At 45.3% G+C, this 27,925-nt stretch overlaps 1 protein-coding gene, 1 long non-coding RNA gene and 1 pseudogene across 3 annotated transcripts; 2 read left to right on the forward strand and 1 right to left on the reverse strand.

Moving 5' to 3' along the window:
* Nucleotides 1-33: 33 nt before the first annotated feature.
* On the reverse strand, nucleotides 34-27,925 carry LOC109549556 (uncharacterized). Of its 2 annotated transcripts, none has more exons than XR_012333570.1 (6): nucleotides 27,837-27,925; nucleotides 16,280-21,929; nucleotides 8,448-8,553; nucleotides 3,303-3,419; nucleotides 1,165-1,512; nucleotides 34-1,060 (listed from the first exon to the last, which is right to left on the reverse strand). It is a non-coding gene; the product is annotated as an uncharacterized lncRNA (long non-coding RNA). The 2 variants fall into 2 exon arrangements; XR_002175872.3 differs by having other exon boundaries at nucleotides 1,165-1,607.
* On the forward strand, nucleotides 2,853-3,289 carry LOC109549555 (protein BEX1-like; annotated as a pseudogene).
* LOC109549554 (protein Tob1-like) lies at nucleotides 25,462-26,535 on the forward strand. Its single transcript, XM_019932560.3, has one exon. It carries the CDS (start codon nucleotides 25,462-25,464, stop codon nucleotides 26,077-26,079), a length of 618 nt encoding a protein of 205 aa, XP_019788119.1. The 3' UTR covers nucleotides 26,080-26,535.

Consider the following 27,925-nt stretch of genomic DNA (forward strand, 5'->3'; position numbering starts at 1 on the left):
GTGTGCACTACATCGGAATAAAGCAAAGCAAGAGATTTTTAAAAAATATTTATTTATTCATTTAGGCTGCGCCGGGTCTTTGTTGCGGCATGTGGACTTCTTAATCGCGGCATGTGGACTTCTTAGTTGCCACATGCACGCGGGATCTAGTTCCCTGACCAGGGCTCGAATCTGGGCCCCCTGCATTGGGAGCGCAGAGTCTTACCCACTGGACCACCAGGGAAGTCCCAAAGCAAGAGATTTTAAAATCAAACCTTATCTCCCCTTACTTTTACCAGTCCCCACAATCTTGTAACCAGGGATAAGTTATTGCCACTTCTGCTCACACCTCCGAGGGTCCCTCTTCCTACCTGGGCATCCCCTCCACCAGGTAGACCTCTGGCCCTTTCTCGGGACAATTCAGCTCCCACCAGGTTCAACTCCTCTGTCAGGTATAACACGGACAGGAATGAAACACAAGAGAAGGTCCTGCGTTGCGGCGCCAGAAGGCCAAATGGGACTGTAGTCAGTGAAATTCCCATCTCCCAGTCAGACCGGTCACCGGCTTGGAAGGGAGGAGGTCTCAGGATTCCGAGCAATGGCAGCTCCCAGGAGGTACCCTCCTAGGACTGCAGAACCTGATGTCAGCCTCTAGACAGGGCAGGCCCAGAAAGCCCCTTCCTAGCCCCAGTCTCAGCACCTGGACAGCTTGGGCCTCCATCTGCCTCAGGACATCACAGAGCTGCCCCAGTGGAGTGAGGGTACCCATTCTCCATGGTCACGTGTTTGCCAGGCGCACCACCTGGCCAATGATATAGCCGAAGAGTGTCTGTTCAAGGGACTTGTGCCTGGAAATCCACGCGGAGTTCAAGAGAATGAGAGTGGACCGTGCCAACAGCGCCAAAAAGAATGAGAGTGGACCGTGCCAACAACTACCAGATGTCCAGAGGATGGGAGTGTAGCAGGAACACTGGAGACGGGAGCAAAGGATGTCCACACCAACACGTCATTCGACTAACCTTGACAATGGCAAAATAAGTGCAATCGTACAAAGTATGTTTTCGACCATCGTGGAATCAAACTGAAAATCAAGAAGAGAATGATCATAGGAAAATCTCCAATCACTCGGTAAAAAAACACCACGCTTCCTAGAAAATAGAAATCAATGAATCGTCAAATACATACCCAATGTATTTATTTTAGGTGTCTTTCTCCAGCACTGGGCTGTCGCTCTGTGGAGTGGAAAAGGCTTCAACCTGGGGTCCTCATTACCTAATACGTAGCTTCAGCACTCAGGGGATAGGGAATGGAGAGCAGACGGTAGGTACGTGAGGGCTACATGCCCTGCGGAAAATGCACTGGTGACAAACTCGGGTGGAAAGAAACAGGAATCACAGACCAGGGAGGAGGCTAGAATCCTTAGTGCCGTGTTAGAAGTTTATGGCGAAATGAGGATGGAGAAAAAGACCTCATGGAAATATTGCTCGTAGTTTTCCTTCTAAGTACACTCTGTAGGACTCTTATTACCTGGAGCTGGAGACAGGATAGTAACATCTGTCCAGGCAGAAATGCATCGTTCTAGCTGTACTTCTAACACGTGTCTTAGACTAAAGCAAATATTGCGTCTCCTGGAAGTAAACACTCGAGTTAAAACACTTCTCACAAAATACATGAACAGAATGGAAAATAATCTGAAAAAAAAATGTATATATCACTGAATCACTTTGCTGTACACCTGAAACTAACACAATATTGTAAATCAACTATATTTCAGTTAAAAAAAAAAAAAAGAACAGGATGGCAACTGCCTGGGGATGGTAGTAAAGATAAACGTGTTTCGTCAGTTTCTGACTAAAAGGGTTCAGTGAGGGCTAAGATAGATGAGTGAAAAAGACTGATGTCTGAATAAAGCCTAGTTTCCGTGAAGTTTCAGAAAATCAAAGTTGAAAAGAAAAATCTAAACTTTTCCCACAAAATAACTAGAATTCACAACAGACTTTTCATCGGCAACATTAAAAGAGAATGGAGACAGAAAGTAGATTACTTATTGCCTGAGACTGAGGGAGTTATTGGGAATGGGGAATGTCTGCTGTCTGGGGGGTTCTTTTGGGGGGTGGTGAAAAATGTTCTACAGTGGATTGTGGGGATGACTGCACAACCCTGAATATACTGAAAACCACTGAAGTGTACCCTTTAAATGCATGCATTCTATGATATGTGAGTTATATCTCAATAAAGCTGTTGAAAAAATGTGTTTTGTTTATAGATCTTGCTGAGGGTGACAGGATTAGAAATGAAATATTGGGACCTCCCTGGCGGCCCAGTGGTTAAGATTTCACGCTTCCAATGCAGGGGGCACAGGTTCCATCCCTGGTCGGGGAACTAAGATCCCACATGCTGTGCAACAGGGCCAAAAAATAAAATACATAAAAATAAATTTTAAAAAATTATTTTAAAAAAAAGAATTTAAGGAAAAGAAATGAAATATAGGTTTGCCTACCAAGATCAACAATTTACAAAATAGTTTATGCTCTAGACAGTAAGGATATTAAAAACAGATATCAGCCCGGCCGTCGCTCACTCACTTCTCGCTCCCTGCTCCTGGTGGCCCTGAGGGAGTGCGGGCCGGGGTCGGCCCCCAAGAGTAGGAGGTGCAGGGAGAATAGGTAAGGGACCCGGAGGGGGGTCCCCAGAGATGGCGTGGGCGAGCGGACACGGCCTGTGGACCCCTCCCCAGGGGTCCCGGGGCAGAGACGGCAGCCCCCATGCGCCCCCGCGCGGCATGGCGTTTGGCCACAGAAAACGGTCTGCGAGTCGAAGTGTGGCGGCGGCGCACGTGCAGCAAGAATCGGGAGAAGCAGGAGGCAGCGAGGACAGGCCCAGGAGCAATGGCGTCCAAAGAGGAACAGGCAGTAACACTCTCAACATGGAACATGCCAACCAGGAGAATGAAAACAAGGATGAAAAGGGGCGAGATGCTGATAAAGGAGAGCCCGTGGCCCTTTGGAGGCTGGTGAACAGTGTGTACCTAGAGGAAATCGTAGGCGGTTCTGCATTAGGCAGTCCACCCTGCAGTGTAGATGCGACATGACTCAGAGTCTTAGAGAGCCACAGCTAAGGATGAGAGAAGAGAATACGGAAAGGATTGGGGAGGAGGTGAGGCAGCTGAGGGAAAAGCAGTGAGTCATAGCCCGCGGGCAGTTAGCCCTGACCCCCCTCACCAGGACCATCATGATTTTTGCCTTATGCCTTGAATCCTGATGTCTTCCCTGAAGTTAGTAGGGAGACACATATTTTCCTAAACTTAAATGTTTGTGACGTACCTTTGTTGTAAACCTTTTGGTGTTACTTGTTTCTTGTGGGTCTCCTATTGCCAACTTCTAATTGAATGTTGTGTTTCTGACCCAATCTGTAAGTTTCTATCAGCAGGAGAGTTTTACCTGTTGCATGAAGAGATGTTCGTTATATATTGTGAAGTCAATAAAGCAGTTTAAAAAAGCAAAACAAACAGATACTAGAGAGCTATTTACCAAGCCATTTTCCTCTGCCGCCAGGACACACAGCTGGCTTTGTTTCCCTGGGGTGTGGCCACGTCCCTGAGTTCAGGTCAATGGAATGGGGGAGTCATGGGAAACATCACCTCCAGACCTGTCTCAGAAAGCCCCTTCCCTATTCCCTCATCTGCCACCTAACGCCAAGATCCAGTAGAGTCCTGAGGCCCTAAGAGATGCTTGAGGCCTTCATCAGGACAGCCTGGGTGCCTGACTGACCGCATGGAGTCAGGGGAGTATCGAGAACAGGGCTCTGGGAGTGGTCTGTTCCAGGGCAATGGAAGGTAGAACGAGTATTAAAACTTATACTGATATCTCTTCAGGGAGGTGAACTTTATCACTGATGTTATTTAGAAAAGTAGGTTCCGGGGAAGCTTCACTTTCACTCATCACTTTCAAATGCTGCACAGGCACTGCATCTCTTTACGCCCACACCCAGTGCAAATACTCCCACCGCCCACTGTCAGCATCCACTGTGTTCTGAGGAGCACCCCCAGCTCCAGTCCCCCAACTTGGACTCATATGTAACAGTAATAACCATTTTTAGAGAAACCACTGAGATAATATAAAAATAAGTAGAAGGGGGCTTCCCTGGTGGCGCAGTGGTTGGGAGTCCGCCTGCCGATGCAGGGGACACGGGTTCGTGCCCCGGTCTGGGAAGACCCCACATGCCGCGGAGCAGCTGGGCCCGTGAGCCATGGCCGCTGAGCCTGCGCCTCCGGAGCCTGTGCTCCGCAACAGGAGAGGCCACGACAGTGAGAGGCCCACGTACCGCAAAAAAAAATAAATAAGTAGAAGGATGAAGATATATATGTGTTTTGGAGGTAAAGAAAGAATATCAGAGACTGAAAGAATTATTGGATTCAGATCTATTGGGACTTCCCTGGTGGTCCAGTGGTTTAGACTTCACCTTCCAATGCGGGGGGCACGGGTTCCATCCCTGGTCAGGGAGCTAAGATCCCACGTGCCTCGCAGCAAGAAAAACAAAACAAAACATAAAACAGAAGCAATATGGTAACAAATGCAACAAAGACTTTAAAAACTGGTCCACATCCAAAAAAAAAAAATCTTAAAAAATATCTATTAATTGCCCACTTAGTCCTGTCTCTGAGCAGTGTATTTGCCAAATATACACAATCTAACAACTGAATACTATTTTAAAATTTATTATTATTAGTATTTGCCTTTGAACACATATAGGAATATGCAGTGCACACCAATCCTGTTTTAATCTCATTTCAATTTCTCTTGTGTCCTTGGTCTCTACTCAAATGTCTCCTTATCAGTGAGATCTTCCTTGATCATCCTTTTGTCAACGTCCACTTCTTCTCAACCGTCCTTGTTGTTTTTTTTTTAATTATTATTATTATTTTATCTATTTATTTTTTGGCTGCGTCAGGTCTTAGTTGCGGCACAGGGATCTTCACTGAGGCATGCAGCCTCTTCGTTGTGGCGCGCAGGCTTCTCTCTAGTTGCAGAGTGCAGGTTTTCTCTTCTCTAGTTGTGGCGCGTGGGTTCCAGAGCGCTTGGGCTCAGTAGTTTGCGGCACGCAGGCTCTCTAGTTGAGGTGTGAGCTCAGTAGTTGTGGTGCGGGGGCTTAGTTGCCCTGAGGCATGTGGGATCTTGAAAGGTAGATTCTTTACCGTTGGACCACTAGGGAGGTCCCTCAACCTTCCTTGTTTTTATGAGTATTGATAGCTAGGAGTGAAAATAATAAGTAGGGTACTTAGTATTATTCAAATGATACATATATAAAATGTACTTACATGTCTGTGGTTATATTATGTCAATGGTTCTCAGAAAAGGGAATCCATTATAACCGTAAAAACGATTAAGGACCACAAGGAAGAGCTTCTGTTTAAGTGGCTTATAAATATCTACATTTACACAGTTTAAAATGGAGACATTTATAAAATATTTATTTTTTATTTAATCATAAGAATAATAAATTCATATATTTTAATATATAGCATATCTTTATTAAAAAGTTTATATTTTCCAAAAGGACAAAAAAAATTGTGTTGCATTGGGATTACCAATGTTTAGACTTTTGCAAGTCTCTTTAACATATGACTGATAGAAAACTGCTGAAATATATTTTCTTCTGCATTAATTCTGTTGCTGTGTCACATATCACGTAGCCTCTGGAAAACTCCAAAGAACAATTGTAAGAGAATGAGAGTGACCTGAAAAATAATAACTTAGTATCATTATTAAAAGAGTTTGATCTCCCAGGACCCCTTGTAAGAATCTCAGAGTTCCACAGTGGCCCATGGACCAGGCTTTGAGAACCACAGTATTATGTCAATGTGTGTGTGTGTGTGTATATAAAAGTTCTCCTCTGGGCTTCCTGGTGGCGCAGTGGTTGAGAGTCCGTCTGCCGATGCAGGGGACGCGGGTTCGTGACCGGTCCGGGGAGGTCCCACATGCCGAGGAGCGGCTGGGCCCGTGAGCCATGGCCGCTGAGCCTGCGCGTCCGGAGCCTGTGCTCCGCAACGCGAGAGGCCACAGCAGTGAGAGGCCCGCGTACCGAAAAAAAAAAAAAAGGTCTCCTCTGAAATCATTAAATATAGGCCAGAGGTGGCCTTGGATTAAAATGTGAAACATACACAGGGGATTCCAAAACCAAGGGTGCAGTTCAATATCATACACGTTACCAATATCATCATCTCAACAACTGAAAAAGAGAAATCTCCCTATTATATGACTAGATGAAGGTTATTTAATGAAACTCAATGACCATTCTTAATAAAAATTTAAAGTAAAATAAGTATAGAAGAAACTATTTAGGTACAAAAAAATAATTTACAATGCCAAGAGCAAGTGCAGTTCTAAAATAACGGATGCAGGAATTCCCTGGCGGTCCAGTGGTTAGGACTTGCTGATGTCACTGCCGAGAGCCTGGGTTCCATCCTTGTTTGGGGAACTAAGATCCCACAAGCCGCATGGCACGGCCAAAACAAAGAAAATCATTAAAAAAATTAAAATAAAATAAAATAATGGATGCTAATGACATTTCCATTAAAATCCAGGATAAACAAAAATATGCCTGTGACATGCAGTCAGTCAACCTTGCTTTGTGTCAACCCCCCTAAGTAGCGACAAAAATAATAAAATGGACCAATCCTAAATATTTCCAAAGAAGACAGAAAACACATTCATTTGCAGAGAGCATGATTGTTTTGCCAGGAAACATGAGACAGGCTCTTGAAATACAACAAGCAGTATTAAGATAGTAAGATGAGATACTTTGTAAGGCTAGATGTATCAACAATGTGTAAAAAATACAGCAGCTTTTATATGCTCTCCGTGGTAGCTACTGGAAATTAGAGAGGAACTAGGATATCCCCAGAGTGAAATCAGCAAGGTGGCGGAAGTCGCAGCCTTTATTCCCCCGCAGAAAGACTGATTTAACAATGATACATGGGGCTTCCCTGGTGGCACAGTGGTTAAGAATCCGCCTTCCAATGCAGGGGATACGGGTTCGATCCCTGGTCCGGGAAGACTCCCACATGCCGCGGAGCAACTAAGCCCGTGCGCCACAACTACTGAGTCTGCGCTCTAGAGCCGGGAGAGCCACAGTTACTGAGCCCACGTGCCATAACTACTGAAGCCCGCACATCTAGAGCCCGTGCTCCACAGCAAGTGAAGCCACTGCAACGAAGAGTAGCCCCCGCTCGCTGCAAACAGAGAAAGCCTGCGCACAGCAACGAAGACCCAATGCAGCCAAAGATAAATAAATAAATATTTTAAAAACAAACCAAAAAAAACCCAATGATACATGGACCAAAACACCTTTATGAGAGGTCCAGATTCCCGTTAAAAAGTTTCAATACACCAGATGAGCACAATACGGACTCTCATGTAAAGAAAGTGTGTCTCCATTTACTGGGACTTAAGATGAATTGGTTCTCTCAAGCTGACACAGTCCATATAGCCCAGGGCTGGCAAGTCAGGGCCACACCTCAAATTCTTTATTTTATTGATTGGTTTCTCTGCCTCTCTCTCTATTGATCGTGGGAAGGCAACAGGTCCCCAATTAGTGGTCTGCCACAGATAGACAAATTCTAAACTGGATTCTAGAAAGCTTTTCTCCCTTAAACAATACCGCAGCACATGACTTCTGCCCTCTTCCCACCTTCCTATCTTCATCAGTGTCTTCCGTTAGAGAAGCTAATGAGAAGGCAGCTGGCAAGAGAGTCTGAGATTGGGACTTCCCTCTGGCGAAGTGGTTAAGAATCCGCCTGCCAATGCAGGGGACACGGGTTCAATCTCTGGTCCGGGAAGACCCCATATGCCGTGGAGCAACTAAGCCCGTGCTCCACAACTACTGAGCCTGAGCTCTAGAGCCCACGAACCACAACTACTGAGCCCGCATGCTCTAGGGCCTGCGTACCGCAACTGCTGAGCCAACTGCTTCTCCTGCAATGAGGATCCCACGTACCACAACGAAGAGTAGTCCCTGCTCACCACAACTAGAGAAAGCCCGCACACAGCAACAAAGACCCAACACAGCCAAAACAAATAAATAAATAAGTTTAAAAAACCTTCATTTTCATTCAACCTGTCATGGACACCATAGGGTTACTCCTTTCTTCTCAAGGGGAAAGATGGCAAAATCTGCTATTTCCATTATCATAAGTGGCACTTGTGTTCGCAGAGGACTCAAACTCCCCTATTCAGGAAGGGACCAGTGAAGGGGTTGTGACTTGCTGTCCTCAGGGGTCTCCTGCACCTGTGGGGCTGCCCTACAATGAGAACGTGTATCTCAAGGACACGCCAGTTCACCTTACTGTGGGAGGAGCAGGAAGAGTTGTTAACACCTGGCTTCACTGCTACAAGGCAGCTCTCCCTCGGAATTGCTTTCGGTAACATCCGTTCCCTAGGTAGAACAGACGTATTGGAACAGTGCCTCACCTTGGTCTGGCAGTCTTGGCTCCTGCAGAAAAGGACTTCGGATGGAGGGAGGGTCCTTGACATTCAAGTGTCTTCTGCATGGTAAGGGAAACCTCTGGAACACTGCCTGGAAATCAGGAGCCCATGACAGTTTCATTAATGCAGTGCTCCTCCAATCTTTCAAATGCAGCCTACATGTTCTTCTTGACATGGGAGGGTTCGCATCCACAAAAGATCTGCTTATTGTAGTTTCTTTAGTCCCTACATCGTCCCTGACTTTATGTATGTATGGTCTTGCCACAGCTTTGGGGCCAGTGGAATATATGGGTATAATTTCATGTTAAAGGCTATGCGTGTCTGTTGGAATTTTTCTTCCATGTATTGAAATGTCTGGCCTGTGTCTTTGTGAGAAGAAGTCTCCAAAAGAACATATATAAAGTAAATCAAGTAATGCATCAACAATAAGTGCATCTGGTGTATATCTATATAATGGAATACTACTCAGCCATAGAAAAGAATGAAATCTTGCCATTTGCAACCCCATGTATGGACTTGGAGGGTATTATGCTTAGTGAAATAAGTCAGACAGAGAAAGACAGATGTTGTATGGTATCACTTATATGTGGAATCTTAAAAATACGACAAATTAGTGAATATAGCAAAAAACAAACAGACTCACAGGTACAGAGAACAAACTAGTGGTTACCAGTGGGGAGAGGGAGGGTGAGAGAGGAAGTATAGGGGTAGGGAATTAAAACTATTATGTATAAGCTACAAGGGATATATTGTACAACACAGGGAATATATCCAATATTTTATAATAACTGTAAATGGAATAAAACCTTTAAAAATTGTGAATCTATCGTACACTTGCAACTTATAAAATACTGTACACCAACTATACTTCAATTTTAAAAAAAGTGCATCTGGGTAATGGCATGATGGTGTTCTACTATACATATCATTACAATGTTTCTGCGTGTTTGAAGTTAATTCCAAATACAAAGTTAAAAATTGTATTATTGAGGCAAAATGTATTGTGATGAACACAGCTCTGCCTTCTCAGAAGAGGAGGCCTTGGGCCATCCAAATAGTGTACCTGATGGCACTGGCTCACGGGAGTACCCCACTGATGCCACGTGGTGGATGAAGTCAATTTACAAGTGGATGATGGTCCCCAAACTGTAGGTTGTGTCTCAACTGGTACCTGGGCTGGATCCCCAGCACTATGAACAGCACAGGTAGCCCAGTGCACACACTGAGTAACTGTTATGGAGAATTCCGGAGCAAACCAAGCATTTCTGATATTTTCTTACCTCCTTCTGCCTAAGGTATGACACAGAAAAGAGATTTAAACATCACAAGGCCATCACTTCATGGCAAGAGTTGGTGAACAAGGTGAAGGAAACAACCTCTGATGCCCAGTGGATTTTTCCATGTTATATGCCTCCCTCTGCAGCTCACACCCTTGGCCCAAAGTCTGAGCTGCCTTAGGGGTAGGAGGGGGCCTGGCAGGTGGTCTGTGGGAGTAGTAAGGCGTGGCTACATCACTCACACGTTTCCCTGAGGAACCTCAGGGCATAAATCTCGTAGGTTCCACAATGCAGAAAGGCATGGGAAGAAGGGATAAAGTGGCTTCAAGGAGTTTGTAAGATAAGGTGTATCGGTGATTTGGGCACCAGCAGAGATGCCTGCAACTTTGCATGAAGACCAGACATTTATTTCAATTGTTGATTCTTTTTAAACACGTGATGTAAAATGTTATTGATAAATGTATCTCTTCATGAACTGAATGAGGACTCTTGATTTTACATATACACGGATACTGTGAATTATTGCTAAAATGAGGTACTTTTATTCATGTTTTTCACCTTCATGGATGTAAACTCTGAAAACACTTGTCACATGAATTTGCAGTTGCAGAATGAGTTTTGGATAGCGATGCCATTCAATTTTTTCAATCATTCTGAACTACAGGCTAAAAATGGCATCGTAATTTATCACTCAAAATGATTTTTAATAATTCATCAGTCAGCTAAATTAGGTCCTCTTTTGATTTTATTAGAGGAAAGAAGTAGAAATCACTTGATATAGAAAAATTTTTCTGTATCACCAAATAAGACTTTAAACTGTTTCTTTGAGGTCCAGGGATTTCTAAACGCAGAGTCAAGGCTCTGTGTTAAGATTCTGGTGGATGATGCAGAAACCTACTGTCTTTGGTAAATTGGAACAAGAGGGATTATGAAAGGGGAGGTGGGACATATGTTCGTCCGTTGCAAGACCTAAAGAATCTCTGGGATTTCCAACCTCAGCCAAAAGGACACGAGTGACCAGAGCATCCCGCTGAAGACATGCGTCCCCAGAGTCCCTGTGTGTCTTGGGATAAATAATATCTATCTCCACCCACCACCTTCCTATACCCTTGTTCCTATAGTCAGTACTAAGAATATTAAAACCACAATAAGAGTCACTTAGAACTCGCCATAAAACAATAAAGTGATTGAAAAAGGAATGGTCTCTTCTTAACTGAGAGAAATCCCAATGGAACCAGAGTCAAATTCTGAAGCACAATTTGTTAGCATTTAGGATAAATAAACATTCCTCATAGGCAAAGTCAGGTAGACTCAGTTTGTTATTTGACTTTGGGAGAGAGGTGATTTACTTTGTTTGACTTAGTACTTATATTCTTTTCCTTTTTGTTACTTAAGTGTCATAGCTACTTTTACTGCCAGATACTGTGCTGGACATTTTTTTCCTGTATTATTTATCCTAAGACAAATCCCATGAAGTAGGCAGGATTATGTCACCTTATTTTACAGATGGGGAAACTGAGGCTGGGAGGGTGAGCACCTTGCTGGTGTCCCCACAGGTAGAAAGTGCCAGAGCTGGGCTTGAACCTGGGACCAAAGTCGGGCTCCTCCTCTCAACCCAATAAGTGAGTACGTGCTAATTTTGAGACATTAAAACAGCGCTTTAGAATTTAAAATAAGCCCACAGCTGCCACATTAGGATTCTAATGGGGGCTGCACTGAATTTGTAGAGTAGTGTGAGAACAGTTGACATCATTAAATGCTTTCATATTTCCTTGAAAGTAAGGTGGGTGCGTCCATTTACTTAGACCCCTTTCTTGGCTACAACTAGAAACAAAATTCTGAAGTGAGAAAGCTCACCAGTGAAGGCAACATACAATAAGGGTAGGAAACCATCCACACACAAGGCTAGTAGGGAGGTTACAAGACAGAAGTAGTAAAATCATCTGTGTCCGCAATAAGCCGTTAAGGGATACGCAAAACAATTAGATGTAAAATATGACGTCAAAAGCAGTAATTGTAATGGGAGGAGAGTACAGATGCAGGGTTTTTAAAATCCACTTGAAATTAGGAGATCAACAACTTAAAACAATCATATATATATTATATGTGTGTGTGTGTGTATGTGTGTGTGTGTGTGTATTTAGACTGCTATACAAAAACCTCATGGTAGACCCCCTTTTTTATCCAGGAGTAAAGTTTCATGATGTTATCCTTAAACGTTTATATATTCCTAATTAAATATATTTCAATATTTTTTTTGTTGCTATCGTTACCTTCGTCCATTTATCATTATTTCCATTAGGTTATGTACTGGTTTATCGATTGTGCTTGATGTTTACATGCTGGCTTATCGATTGTGCTTGATGTTTATATGCTGATCTTGTATTCAGCTAACTTGATGAATTCTAATGAGTTCTAATAGTGTTTTCAATAGATTGCCTTTAACTCCCCGATAGTTGATCAGCTGTCTATAAGTGATGACTTATTCCTTGATTTTTCTTTCTCCATGGAATTTTTCCCCTTGTCTGAGGAGGATATTTTAACAACATATGTCCCTCCTTTTTTGAAAGTAGACTTTTATTTTTTACAGCAGTTTTAGATCCGCAGCAAAATTGAGCAGAAAGTTCCCATATAGTCCCTCCCCCACACAGGCACAGCCTTTCCAACTATCAACAGCTCTCATCAGATAGTTCATTTGTTCCACTGATGAACCTACATTTGCAATAGGGAAGAACAAATCTGACTCCATATTGGATCTGTTTCTTTTACTTTAACCTCTGTATTCTATTGCTTTTGCTGTAAGTTAATCACTAAAGAGATGTGCCTACAAGCTTAAATTAAACATTATGGCCCATCCCTGGGAACACAGCCTCCCACGCAATGAGAATTAAGCTAAAATACCTTTGTTTAGCTCACAGGAAACCTCCTGACAAAGCCCACCTGTGAATGACTCCTGCGAGGAAGAAATTAACACACCCCCTCTGGAGTCTGACTGGAACCAGGAAATGTTTGACTTTACCCCCCACCCCTTTTAGTATAAAAGAAGCCTGAGTTCTAACTCAGGGATGATGGTTCTTTGGGACACAGGTCCACCATCTCCTCGGTCTGCTGGCTTTCCTAATAAAGTTGTCGTGCCTTGCCCCAGCAACCTGTCTCTCGATTTACTGGCTTACTGGGCAGCAGGCAGTATGAGCTTGGACTTGGTAACACACTGACACATCATTATCACCCCAAATCCATAGTTCAGTGTTCATTCTTGGTGTTGTACGTTCTATGGGGTTCGACAGATGTATAATACTAATTATCCTCATTATGGTACCATGTGTAATAGTCTCACTGCCCTGAAAATCACCTGTGCCATGTGTACTCATCTCTTCCTCCTTTATTTTTTCTTTTTTTTGCGGTATGCGGGCCTCTCACTGTTGTGGCCTCTCCCGTTGCGGAGCACAGGCTCCGGACGCGCAGGCTCAGCGGCCATGGCTCACGGGCCCAGCCGCTCCGCGGCATGTGGGATCTTCCCGGACCTGGGCACGAACCTGTGTCCCTTACATCGGCAGGCGGACTCTCAACCACTGCGCCACCAGGGAAGCCCTCTCTTCCTCCTTCTTAACCTGTGGAAACCACTGATGTTTTTACTGTCTCCACAGTTTTACCTTTTACAGGATATCATATAGTGGGGATCATACAGCATGCATCCTTTCCAGGTGGGCTTCCTTCGCTTAGTGATATGTATTTAGATTCCTCCGTGTCTTTTCAAGGTTTGGTAGCTCGTTTCTTTTTAGTACTGAACAACAGTCCGTTGTCTGATGTGCCGTGGTTTATTTATCCACTCACTCAGTTAAAAATCTAGATTGCTTCCAAGTTGGGCAACTATGAATAAAGCAGGCACAAACATCCTTGTGTGGTTTTCATGTGGACATAGGCTGTCAACTCTTTGGGGTAAATAGCAGAGAGCCTAATTGCGGGCTTATATGGTGAGAGTATGTTTCGTTTTTAAGAGACTAACAAAGTGCCTTTGAAGGTGGCTGTACTGTTTTGCATTCCCACTGAATGAGAATTTCTGGCGCTTACATCCATGCCGGTGTTTGCTGTTGTTAATATATAATCTTGTCTAAAAAACAGAAGAAGGAAAAAAGAATTAAAGAGAGACAGATGAAGGAACGACAGTGAGGAGTCTTCGACTAGAAAAATTTATTTGATCAGAAACTGAGGTGCAAGGGGCAACTGAGACGGAAATTAACTTGCATCCACCTCCAGTCCATCTGACATGTCACCGCTACTAGACATCCAACCTGAAAGTACCACTTTCTTTACAATGCACAGATCATCAGTGCTGGAGGTGGACTTTCTGGCTTTGAAAATGTACAATTTTGAGCAAGTTTCTTGCTTTCTACACTCGGCTGCCTCAACTATACAATGGAAATCTTATACATTTGTAGCAAGGATTAAATATAATAAATTGTGATTAAATATAATAAATTGTGTTTCTACAGTGTCTGGCCATAGTTAGCAATCAAATGTTGCTACTCTTTCTATTACCACCATTGTTATTAGCTGCAGATATTTTTGCAATCCAAGAGCATGTATGGAAGGTGACAACTGTGTTTCCGGCAAAGAATGTCTGCTGTTCCTCTTCTCTGGGCCAGGCACTGTTCTAAGCAAAGAAGAGAAAACCAGATATTGCCCCTGCAATTATGGAGCTAAAGTCCAACGGGGCTCGCATCCATTAACTGAGTTTACTCTTGTAAACCACAACCTCGTCTTTGCTGCCAAAGATGCGCATGGTACCAGCCCAGCCATAAAAGAGAACACTGACCAAGTCATTGGGAGTGAGGGACCAATTCCCCAAGGATGGGAAGGCTGAACTGAAATAGAGAGCCAGCTAGGCAAGGAGGAAGGCAGACATGAGAAAGGATAAGCTCTGAGCTGAAAAAACCCTGAGCCGGTGGGAAAAGCTTTTGGAGTAATAAAAATATGTGGACACAGTCCTCTTTGAGAGATACCCGTCCTCGTAATGGAATATACTTGCACCGGCGCAAGCTCTGTTCAGCAGAATTCCTCACAGCTCCAAGTGCTGTAAGAGAGATGTGACTGCATCCTTGGGTCCATGGGTCTACAGACTCAGAAACCATGAGCTGTGCTTGCTTCTCCATCTAGTTCAGAGAGGAAGCGAATCTAGGTTTCCTTCTAGTTCTGAAAATCGGTGATTATGTGGCTTTCTTCAGTGCTCTAAACTAGGAAGAGCCTATGACACGTCTTTTGACAAAAAGGACAAGAAAATAGTAGTCAGCTTTTATTGAGAGTTAAGTTTGTGTCAGACTGGTAAATTTTACACACAAACACACACAATTTATCCATCATATAAAACCTATGGTGTGGCACTTTTACTAGCCATCTTTTACAAATGAGAAAACTGCATTAACTTATATAAAGAGAGTAACTGTCGTACGATCTGAGACTGCAAACAATATGAACCCAGGGCTCCATGGTTCTCATTACTGTGCCCGCCGCTCCCTGGGGACGGAGGGGGAGCTGGCCGCAGGACCTCCCCAGCATCCTGTGGGATTGAGGGGAGCACCACTGCTGCCCCCTGGTTGGGACTTACCAAACCCTGCCAATGTGCTCACTGATAACACAGTTCATAAATGTGTCCCTCGTTAGTAGAGGACCTTCTCGGTGGTTCCCGGTCCTGCTGCCCCACAGAGTCACTAGTGGAGTTTAAATAGTCCAAGTGTCTGGGATTTACCTCAGATCTATTGAGTCAAAATCTCCAGAAAGGGGAGCGTGGAGAATCTGTATTTTTTTAAAAGCTCCCGAGTGATTTGACTGCACAAGCAAGACAGCAAACCTCTGGCCAGAACTCTCAAATATACTTTAACATCAGTGGATAATTTGTGATTTTAAAAAAGCTTCTCGGGCTTCCCTTGTGGCGCAGTGGTTGGGGGTCCGCCTGCCGATGCAGGGGACGCGGGTTCGTGCCCCGGTCCGGGAAGATCCCACATGCCGCGGAGCGGCTGGGCCCGCGAGCCATGGCCGCTGAGCCTGCGCGTCCGGAGCCTGCGCTCCGCAACGGGAGAGGCCACAACAGTGAGAGGCCCGCGTACCGCAAAAAAATAAAAAATAAAATAAAAAAGCTTCTCCCTCACACAGAGCAATGTAAACAAAGAGGAACAAAGGGTGTTGCTCACCACCCAGTCCTACAAGGATTAAGTCACTGAGGAAATCAGAACAATAACAGGATACGCTGTGCTTTGGAGAAGCAGTCTCCTCAGACGGAGACATCTCGGGAAGAATTTTAAGGAACCCAGGTTCCTGCATCTTCCCATACACACACACACAAATACCAAACCACTAACTGAGATATCTGATCCGTGTGACCACGCGTAATCTCTTACCGAGATGTATGCTTGCCTGCACGTATTCCACAGCCCCAAATCATATATGTATACTGGCTTCTCCCTCGCCTCTTCAGAGCGGTTCTCTCGGAGCTCCTGAGAGGCTAGTGTCCTCATAAGGTCCCCAAATAAAACCCAAACTCACAGCTCTTATGTTGTGCGTTTTTCCTTCAGTCAACAGCAGAATGGCAAGAGAGTGGGGCTGTGCTATCGTTGGGAGTCTGTCCCCAGGGAGCTCACAAGCCAGCAAGGAAAGAAGAAGAGAAGCCCACAGTTAGAATCCTGTGTAATGAGTTCCACACCGGTGTGCACACAGGGTAACAGCAAAGGGACTCAAGGAAGGCGACCCTGGATGGAATGACTTCTGAACTTAATCTTGAGAAGACTGGGGGATGGGGAGTAAGGAAGAGAAGGGGGTTCCAGGTGGAGGAAACAGGCAGCAGCATAACTGCCGCTAGGGAGTGGTGAGAATGACGTGTCTGGGAGCTGCAGGTAGTGCCGTGTGTCTGCACAAACGTCGGGCCTGGGGCAGAGTGCTACCAGATGCCTGGAAGAAGGAACCAGAGTTCCATCTGTCAAGCTGGAAGCACCCAGAATAGGCCCGTGAACGTCCAACAAGCAGATGTGGCGCTATCAAGAGAGCCCTGGGCTGGAGACAGGGCTTTAGTGATCATAAAAATTGTAGGTGAAGCCATGAGTGTGGTTTAAATTACCAAGCTCATGAAGAGAGAAGAGAATTGACTGTCAGAAAAGTCTAGACAAACAGAAGGAAGGGAAGCCACCAAGGAGACTTATAAAATAAGGGCAGAGGGCTTCCTTGGTGGCACAGTGGTTGAGAATCTGCCTGCTAATGCAGGGGACACGGGTTCGAGCCCTGGTCTGGGAGGATCCCACATGCCGCGGAGCAGCTGGGCCCGTGAGCCACAACTACTGAGCCTGCGCGTCCGGAGCCTGTGCTCCGCAACAAGAGAGGCCGCGATAGTGAGAGGCCCGTGCACCGCGATGAAGAGTGGCCCCCGCTCGCCACAACTAGAGAAAGCCCTTGCACAGAAACGAAGACACAACACAGCAAAAATAAATTAATTAGTAAACTCCTACCCACAACATCTTCTTTAAATAAATAAATAAGGGCAGAGACACAAGAGGGGTCACAGTGGAAAGGAGGGGTGAAGTAAAGTCTGCAGAGTCAAGCAAGATAGGGCATGAAAAGGGCTCATTAGACGTGACCGCTTGGAATCCAGCCTGTGGCTTCTGTCTCCTCTGAAACAGGAAGTGAACATGTCTGCTGAGAGAGAGGACAGGGATTCTCATGCAGGTGTGAGTTCAGGTTGTAATCTGGCTAACTAACCAAGGCCACATCACAAAGGCTTCAGCTCCTCTGCCTTCCTTCCTACAGGATCTGGCGGTGAGGTTTCTACTGAGCATTACTCCTTCTGTTGACTAATGTGGAGGTTGCTTCAGACACACCAGAATTCCAGAGTGAGGGTCACACCTAACACTGACCCTGCAGCATCTGGAGATGGTGTTCTAATCCTCCCGGGTGCAAGATCACAGGAGGTAAGGAAGAGGGGGTTTTGAGGACAGATATGAAATGCAAGGTAAGAATGAAAAACTGTCTTTTAAACTTAGTGGTTGAGTAGACACTGTCGACCCTGGAGAGAAGAGTTCCAGTGGTCGACTGTGGCAGTGGCTGGAATGGAGTGCGTGGAGGAGTGAGTGGGTGATGGAATGGGGCAGAAGGAGAGAACATCGTTGGCAAATTCTCTGGACTTCATCAAGGCGTTGCCTTTAGAGATTGTTACTATAACTTCTGGGTCCCCCCACAATGACGGACATCGGGATAATATAAAATTATGAATTTGGGCACAAAGCCTCATTGCCCAAGCATAATATAGGCCAGTGTTAAACTCCCACTGGACCATACAGCTACGGAGAGTGTCCGCTGGTTTGAGGCATCTCCAGCCCTCACAGTTCCCACTGAAAGTTGATGGTTCTGGCTTACAAGTCAGGGGCGTGTGAGTTTAAGGGAATCTGCTCATGGGATCTGCCCAACCCTGGGTAAACTTGACAAAGGAAATGATTAACAGAATTGCCTGGAGCAGCGATGACAGAATCCAAAACCAAAATGGAAATACAGGATGCCTTGTCTGGGACACTTAGACATCTACCCGGAGGCTTGGCAGTTAGCCTGGATGTAGGAGGATGGGAACCTGGGACTTTGTCGTTGACACCCTAGTTGCTGTTGCATCCCCCTATCAACCCTTTCCCAAAGGCATCACAATGTCCTTGGTCATTGTACATTGATGGAAGGTAGCTGAGTTCCATCAGACAAAGAGGATGAGCTCTGTTAACAAAAATAAAACAACAGTAATGTTGATTATAAACAGCAGCTCTGGGTCTGCAGGCATCCTCTTCTCCACCCAAAGGACAGAACCCGACATCAGCAGCAGAGATGAAACCCAGGATAACCAGAAACAGGACTTCAGCAAGCAGCAGGAAAGGCTGTGCCAGGGTTGATCAAGCAAACCAGACAAACCCAGACAATCGCATTTGTGTAAAATAACAATAGTCAACACTTTATTCTAGTCCACATTTCACACAATACTCTCATAAACATCATTTCTTTCCATTGATCGATGGCAAGGAACATATTCTGAAGTGGCTCCTGGAAGAGAATGGTTTGGATTTATTTGAGCAGAGGGAGGGCAACAGTCCAGCTCAGAAGAAACCAGTAAGGTTGCCAGGATTGCCCTAAGCAGACACACACTACGGGATTTCAGTGTGGGCCCTTGACCTTGTAATGCACAGGAATGGAAAACTCAGGCTTCGTTTTAAGATTTTCCTGCTCTACATTAATGGGAATCTAATGACAATCTCATTGAGATATTTGCTATCTACATACCATCTCTCGTTGGCTATGCCATCAGCACTGCCTGCTCAACATGGCAAAGGAGAAAATCCTCCTCTCTTACTCTTACTATATTTCTGAATAGGATAATAAGCATAGAAGAAATTGAAAGGTGTCAGTCATCTGCCTCAGGGTCAGCAAACTTTTTCCGTAAGGGGCCAGGTAGTAAATATTCTAGGCTTGATGGGACACACAGGTCTCTGCTGCAACTACTCAACTCGGCCATTGTAACATGAAAACAGTCTGTAACAAATGAGCATGGTCATCTCCCAATAAATCTTTATTTAAGGACACTGAAATTTGATTTTCACATAATCTCCAGGTGTCACAATGTATTATTCTTCTTTTGGAAATATCTGCACTCCCATGGTTCATTGCAGCATTATTCACAAGAGCCAAGATATGGAAACAACTTAAGTGCCCATCAGTGGACGAATGGATGAAGAAGATGTGGTATGTATTTATATACCACGGAATATTATTCAGTCATGAGAAAGGACATCCTGCCATTTGTGACAACATGAATGGAGCTTGAGACATTTTGCTAAGTGAGGTAAGTCGGACAGAGAAAAATAAATACTGTATGATATCCTCATATGCTAAATCTAAAAAAGTCAAACGTGTACAAACAGAAAGTAAAATGGTGGCTACCAGGGGATGGGGGGTGGGGGCATAAGATAGATGTTGTTTAAGGACACAAACTTGCAACAGGTAGTAAATAAGCTCTAGAGATCTAATGCACAGTATAATGAATATAGACAACAATATTATATTATAATCATCAGACCTGCTAAGAGACTAGAACTTAACCATTCCAACCACTAAAAAGAAATGATAATTATATGACATGACACACATGCTAATTATTGCCACACTGGTGATCATATTACAACATATAAATGTATCAAATTAACCTGTTGTACACCTTAAATTTACACAATGTTATATGTCAGATATACTTCAATAAAAAAAGTTTTCCAAGATAAATAAATGAATAATATTATTCCTCCTTTGATTTTTTCAATCATTTAAAAAATGTAAAATCTATTCTTAGCTTTCAGGCCATGTAAAAACAGGTGTAGGGCCAGATTTGACCCACGGGCCATGACTTCCTGACCCCTGATCTAACTCACAAAAAGCTCCCAGACCAGATGGACTTACTAAATAATTTTCATTAACCTGCAAGGATCAGATAATTTCTATGCCATTTGAACTGTTTCAGAGCGTAGGTCAAAATAATTAACATTTATTGAGCATTTACTGTGTCAAGAAATGTATTAAGTTCATTATACCCACTATTTAAGCAGCTCTAAAGGTGGCTAATTATCACGACCCCCAAGTTCCAGATGAATAAATTGAGGCTCAGAGAAGGTAACTTGCCAAAGGTCACAAAGCTAGTAAATGAAAGGACTGGGATTTGAGACTGGATCCTGTCTCCAGAGCCCACACTGTTGTTTGTGAGAGTGTTGAATAATCACATCTCCCCCTCCGAGTTCTGAATCAAGTGAAAAATACACATGGGAGTAAAATAGCTCTCAAAAGATCAGCTCCGTAAAGCTGAATTCTAGGCCAAAATGAACTTACCCAAGCTCAGCTGAACAGCTACCATCTACCGGCAACATCCCCTGGCCTGTCCCAGTGAGCTTAAAGACATGACAGTAGCAAAAAAGAAAAAAAGAGAAAGAAAACAACAACAAAAAATAATAAAAAAAATTTAAAGAGAGAAAGAAAGCAAAGAAAAAATAAAACAAGCAAAAAAACAAACAAAGAAAGATATCACGGAAGCAGAAGCAGAGCAGTTATGTACACATGGGGGGGAATGGGAATGATAACACCCTTACCTACATTCCAGAGTGTTATAAGAAGTGCAGACAATTATACCCCAGAATACCCTCTGGGACAGGAAAGGAGCAGAGATGAGTAGCCTGCAAGCAGCCAGGTGCTGAGGGAGCCAAGGAGGGGTGCATAGCTTCACATACCCCATAATCCATTGCCCAGTTTCACAGCCAGTTCTCCTTGTGAGAAGGGGACAACCTCTCTCCTACAGGCAGGCGAAGAGACAACCAAAAAGACAACCCACTGAATGGGAGAAAATATTTGCAAACGATGAGACTGACAAGGGATTAATCTCCAAAATTTACAAACAGCTCATGCAGCTTAATATCATAGAAACAAACAACCCAATCCAAAAATGGGCAGAAGACCTAAATAGACATTTCTCCAAAGACATACAGATGGCAAGGGGCACATGAAAAGATGTTCAACATCGTTAATTATTAGAGAAATGTAAATCAAAACTATAATATGATATCACCTCACACCAGTCAGAATGGCCATCATCAAAAAATCTACAAACAATAAATGCTGGAGAGAGTGTGGAGAAAAGGGAAGCCTCCTACACTGTTGGTGGGAATGTAAATTGGTATAGCCACTGTGGAGAACAGTATGGAGGTTCCTTAGAAAACTAAAAATAGAGTTACCTATTGTATGATCCTGCAATCCCACTCCTGGGCATATACCCAGAGAAAAACATGGTCCGAAAGGATACACACATACCCCCAATATTCACTGCAGCACTGTTTACAATAGCCAAGACATGGAAGCAACCTAAATGTCCATCAACAGAGCAATAGATAAAGAAAATGTGATATATACATATAGAATGGAATATTACTCAACCATTAAAAAAGAATGAAATAGGGCTTCCCTGGTGGCGCAGTGGTTGGGAGTCCGCCTGCCGATGCAGGGCACACGGGTTCATGCCCTGGTCCGGGAAGATCCCACATGCCACGGAGCGGCTGGGCCCGTGAGCCATGGCCGCTGAGCCTGCGCGTCCGGAGCCTGTGCTCCGCGACGGGAGAGGCCACAACAGTGAGAGGCCCGCGTACTGCAAAAAAAAAAAAAAAAAAAGAATGAAATAATGCCATTTGCAGCAACTTGGATGGACCTAGAGATCATCATACTAAGTGAACTAAGTCAGAAAAGGCAAATATTATATGATATCACTTACATGTGGAATCCGAAGTACAATACAAGTGAACTTATTTACAAAACAGAAACAGGCTCACCGACATGGAGAACAAATTTATGGTTACCAAGGGGGGAAGGGGAGAGAGGGATAAATTAGGAGTATGGGATTAACAGACACAAAACAGATATAAATTAGATAAACAACAAGGTCCTACTGCATAGCACAGGAAACTATATCCAGTATCTTGTAATAACCTATAATGGAAAAGAATCTGAAGAAGAATTTACATATATATGTATTATATATAGTGGAATCACTTTGCTGTACATCTGAAACTAGCATAATATTTTGAATCAACTACACTTCAATAAAAATAAAGTAAAATAAAGAAAACTTTTAAAGGGTTGCCTCCTGGCAGTAATGCCAGGGACTGGAGAAGGGGAGGGGGCAAGGGGGACAGAAAACTATTACTTTTCACTTTAAATTCTTCTGTATCTTTTTTTTTTAACTGTACAGCGTGGAATAGATTTATGTGCCTTCTTTCCCTCTCCCGTATTTCTCTTTATAGCATGACTGCACTACCAATGAGACTTGCAGACCTCACATTTTTGGCTTTTGAGTTTAAAAACCACAGTCCAGATATAAAGAAAAACTATCTCTAGGAATCCAACCGCAGGCAGAATCTATCTGCACTCACACATTTCCCATCCTGACTGATTAAAAATCCTCTGGTCAGCAGGGAAGAGGAGAAAGCTAGATCTAAGATCTTCTAAGAACAATCACAGGACATGTTTACGTGGAGGTCCTAAAAACTGCCTCATGACCTGTTTCTCAACAAATTCACCTCCTGGAGTCAGGGGTACTCGAACTCCTAAATGAGTTCGGGAATCTCAGAATAGAGAGGTTTGAGTCCCATTTCCTGTATGAAGGTCCTGGGGGGGGGGGCAGCAAGCCCCAAGATGTTTTTGTGTTTTGTTTTGTTTTTATTGGCTGTGCCAGTTCTCAGTTGTGGCACACAGGGTCTCATTGCTGCGTGTGGAATCTTCATTGCGGCATGCAGGATCTTTAGTTGTGGCATGCGGGACCTAGTTCCCGGAGCAGGGATCGAACCCAGGCTCCCTGCATTGGGAGCACAGAGTCTTAGCCACTGGACCACTAGGGAAGTCCCCCCCAAGACTTCTGCACACCCTAGAAGGGCTGGAGGGAGCTCACCGATTCCCACTCTGCCCCAGTGGGACCTGTGGGAAAGCCTTTTCCCCACGTGGCTGAGAGTGGTGGAGCTGGGGAGTTGCTACCCAGTGACCCTGGGAGGACCTAAAGCCATAGACAAGAGGATGAAACAGACACACTCTGGCCACTACGGCCAAAGACCAGGGGGGAGTTGGGTTGTCCGCAGAGTGGCTGAGGTTAGAAGAGATGAAGGTTGTAAAGCAGTGCGCTGGTGGCGCCTCCTCGTGAACCTTCAGGAAATGTTAGTTGTTCCTTCCGTTTCTTCTTCTCTTCCTCCTTCCCTCCCTCTCCTTCAATCCCTTCCTCTGTCCAGCTAACTCGCCCCACCCTGCCCCGCCCACTTCCTCCTGCTCTGGTCCCACTTCCTCACTCTGCCCCTGGGAGCCCTCCCACTTCCTCTCCTCCTAGAAAACCAAGAGCCACTGTGTTTAGAATCACCTCCTTGGAGCTCTAGGCAACCTCTGACTTCAAATGGTGTTATCAGTCACACAAATTGGTCATCCCTCCCTTCCAAATCCTACTAAAATGATAACAGACGATGTTAAAAGGTATATTAGCCACAAGGACAGGGAGAAATGGAGAGAAGGCCCTGGCAGGTAAAAGAGGTCACTTTGGAAGATGGAAAGCAAACGGCAGATGAAAGGAAGTTACAATCTACCTAGAGGTGAATCAATTTACTCAGGTGAAGCCCTGAGAAGCTCCGTACTTGGAGCACAGGAATTACCAAAGGTGGGGAGACAGGGGTGACAGTAGCTTCAGGTTGTCTACTTAGTATCCTGTCACCCTTCTTTCCTTCCCAGAGAACTTGGTTTTATTCAGGGATACAGGTGCCCTGTTAAAAATAAAAACTCCTTTTTGAATTAAATAAAGGCCATCTGAAAACAAACAAACAAAAAAAACTCCACCCTGAGACTCTTGCCACTAGGGGCAGCCATGGGACCCATTTCTGGCCAATGAAAAGTCCACTTGGGGACTTCTAAGGATGCTTTCTTGAATTAAGGGGACAAACCTAGTAGGCATGAGCTTTCCCCTTTGCCCTTCCCCATTCCTCCTGCCCAGTAGTGATCAAAGTGCCCAGAAGGATGCCAGAAACAGGAAAGTCACATGCTGAGAACGGCAGAAAATGGGGTGCACCGCCGCTGCACCAGCCTGGATCACTCACACTAGATTTCGTGTTATACTCTTTTTAAAAATCAACACTTACCTTGCTAAACCGCTTGGTCAGGTTTTGTTGGGGGCCTTTGAACCCAATCCGTAACCCAAGCAATTGTTGTTGGTTGAACATTATATATCGAGTTAAACAGCTACATCGCTTCTCTGATCCCACAGTCAGACAAAAAGCCCCTTCCTCCCCCTCCTCAGAGGCCAGAAGTTTAGTCTTTAAAGAATGAGTGTAGGGGAGAAGGAGGAAAGCCCCGGCGCGGCGCGGAGTGGGCGCTCTACGCGGACGCTGGGCCGGGCACCGGGCTGTGCGGAGAAGTGAGCGCGCTCCCCTGACCCCGTCCTCGCCACCCCAAGCCAGAAGGGGCGAGCGCCGCCTGGCGGCGTCGGCGCGCCCTCGGCCCGGCCGGCTCACCGCCGCCTACCCTCCCGTGCCCCTGCCCAGCTGCCGGGTCTGTGGTGGAAGCAGCCCCCTCCCAGGAGACGTGTCAACAGTTTTGGTGAAGAGCTTGTAAGATTTCTTAAGAAGAAATATGAAGGGCACTGGAATCCTGAAAAGCCATACGAAGGATCAGGGTTTAGATGTATACACGCAGGGGAGAAAGTGGACCCAGTGATTGAACAAGCCTCCAAAGAGAGTGGTTTGGGCACTGATGGTGTTCGTGGCAATCTGCCGTAGGATCCTAGTGTTTGGATCGACCCATTTGAGGTTTCCTACCAAACTGGTGAAAAGGGACCACTGAAGGTGTTTTATGTGGATGATAATAATGAAAATGGATGTAAGTTGGAAAAGGAGCTCAAAAACAGCTTTAACCCAGAGGTCCCGGTTTTTTGTTGTTGTTGTTGTTTTTGCGGTACGCGGGCCTCTCACTGTTGTGGCCTCTCCCGTTGCGGAGCACAGGCTCCGGACGCGCAGGCTCAGCGGCCATGGCTCACGGGCCCAGCCGCTCCGCGGCATGTGGGATCTTCCTGGACCGGGGCACGAACCCGTGTCCCCTGCATCAGCAGGCGGCCTCTCAACCGCTGCGCCACCAGGGAAGCCCAGGTCCCGGTTTTTATGCCCACAAGTGACCCAGCCTCATCAGCGTCCAGCTCTCCATCTCCTCCCTTTGGTCACTCTGCTGCTGTAAGCCCTCCCTTCATGCCCCGGTCCACTCAGCCTTTAACCTTTACCACTGCCACTTTTGCTGCCACCAAGTTCGGCTCTACCAAAATGAAGAATAGTGGCCGAAGCAACAAGGTTGCACGTACTTCCCCTATCAACCTCGGCTTGAACGTGAATGACCTCTTGAAGCAGAAAGCCATCTCTTCCTCAGTGCACTCTCGGCATGGGCTGGGCCTGGGTAGCCAGCAGAAGCCACGGCCACAGCAACAGCCATCCCAGCCACCGCCGTCACCACCACCGCAGCAGCAGCAACAGCAGAAAACCTCCGCTCTTTCTCCTAACGCCAAGAAACTTATTTTTCCTAATATAAAGGCTCAAGGTAGTAGTACCAATAGAATGTTCCCAGGTGACAGCGCCCTTAACCTCAGTCCTCTCCAGAACAGTAATGCCTTTGATGTGTTTGTGGCCTATGGAGGCCTCCACGAGAAGTCTTTTGTAGATGGCTTGAATTTTAGCTTAAATAACATGCAGTATTCTAACCAGCCATTCCAGCCTGTTATGGCTAACTAAAAAAAAGAAAAGATGTATCGTACAAGTTAAAATCCTCAGGCCCAAGGGGGATTTTTTTTTTTATAACCTCCTTGAGATTTTTTTTTTAAGCTTATAGTAAGGATACATTCAAGCTTGGTTACAAAAATAAAACATGCATCATTTTTCATTGCAAACCAAGCACAAAGTTATTTTATACTGACTGTATATTTTAAAGTATACTCTCAGATATGGCCTCTTATAGTATTTAAGATATAGCAAAGACATGGCTGATTTTTTTCTTTTATAAAATATTGGCACTGGGCTTCCCTGGTGGCGCAGTGGTTGAGAGTCCGCCTGCCGATGCAGGGGACGCGGGTTCGTGCCCCGGTCCGGGAGGATCCCACGTGCCGCGGAGCGTCTGGGCCCGTGAGCCATGGCCGCTGAGCCTGCGCGTCCGGAGCCTGTGCTCCGCAACGGGAGAGGCCACAACAGTGAGAGGCCCGTGTGCCACAAAAAAAAGAAAAAAAAAAAAAAATTGGCACTAATAAGTGGGTTTATTGGTCTCTTCTAATTGTATAATTTAATTTAGTACAAAGTTTGTAAAATATCAAAGGTTATATATATATTGTTTCTACGACATGGTATTGCATTTATATCTTTTTTTTTTTTTTTTTTTTTTGCGGTACGCGGGCCTCTCACTGTTGCGGCCTCTCCCGTTGCGGAGCAGAGGCTCCGGACGCACAGGCTCAGCGGCCATGGCTCATGGGCCCAGCCGCTCCGCGGCATGTGGGATCTTCCCAGATTGGGGCACGAACCCGTGTCCCCTGCACAGGCAGGCGGACTCTCAACCACTGCGCCACCAGGGAAGCCCCTGCATTTATATCTTTTTACTACAGGGATCTGTGACAGCAGCACCTTCATGTTGTATTTTTTTTTACTGAAATTGTAAAATACCCATTTTAAAGACATCAACTATTCTAAATTGTGTACAGGATATTCCTTTAGTGGTGGAATTAAAATGTACGAATATTTGCTTTTTGAAAAAATGTATTTTCTGTTAAAGGTTTAAAGATTTTTGCTATATATTGTGGAAGAAAATGTAATCATAAATATTAATTTTGTACCTATATTGTGCAATACTTGAAAATAACGGTATAAAAATACTTTGAGTCAGGGTCTTACATGTTAAGAGGGACTGAAATAGTTCATATTATGTATTAAAATTCTTTAAAATTAAAAAAAAAGAATGAGTATAGGGGGTGGAGTCAAGATGGCGGACTAGGAGGACGCAGAATTCACGTCTCTGCACAACTAGGGCACCTACCAGGCACTGGTGGGGGGCCACGGACACCTAAGGGGACGGGAGGAACCCCCAGCGACTGGGTAGGACGTGGGGTGTGGGGGGGAGTGAGGAGGGAGGCGAAGTGGAGGCAGGACGGGACCAGCACCCATGAAGGGCGGCTGGGGGAGGGGAGGAGTTTCTGCACCCAGGGGGACCCACCCACGGTTAGGGGTCCAGAGGTGACAGGGGAGAACCTGGGGGAGACCGAGAGGGGGTGGCGCAGAGGACAGGAAGAGAACATGGCAGTGCTTTCCCTGTCCACTTAGGCACCGGGGAGCTCTTGGGCTCCTGGGCCTAATCCTCTGACCTCGGAGCCTCCCTCCTACAGTGCAGAGCCCAAGCCCCGCCCCTACACACCCACCCAGGGCTCCACCTCTACACTCAGACACCTCTTCTGAGACTCCCTCCAACCGCTGGGCAAAACCCCACCCACACACCCTCACCCAGGGCTTACCTCCAACTCCGGAACTCCACACTCCACAGGTGCTGCCTCTCCCCTTCCACGCTGGTCCTAAGCAGAGGCCCCGCCCCACACTTGAACGC

The sequence above is a fragment of the Tursiops truncatus genome, chromosome 8 (genome assembly GCF_011762595.2).
Source record: "Tursiops truncatus isolate mTurTru1 chromosome 8, mTurTru1.mat.Y, whole genome shotgun sequence".
NCBI classification, from domain to species: domain Eukaryota; kingdom Metazoa; phylum Chordata; class Mammalia; order Artiodactyla; family Delphinidae; genus Tursiops; species Tursiops truncatus.

What these genes read in the sequence shown, in the direction of transcription:
- LOC109549554 (XM_019932560.3), top strand. Translation starts at nt 25,462, where the DNA reads ATGCCCACAAGTGACCCAGCCTCATCAGCGTCCAGCTCTCCATCTCCT.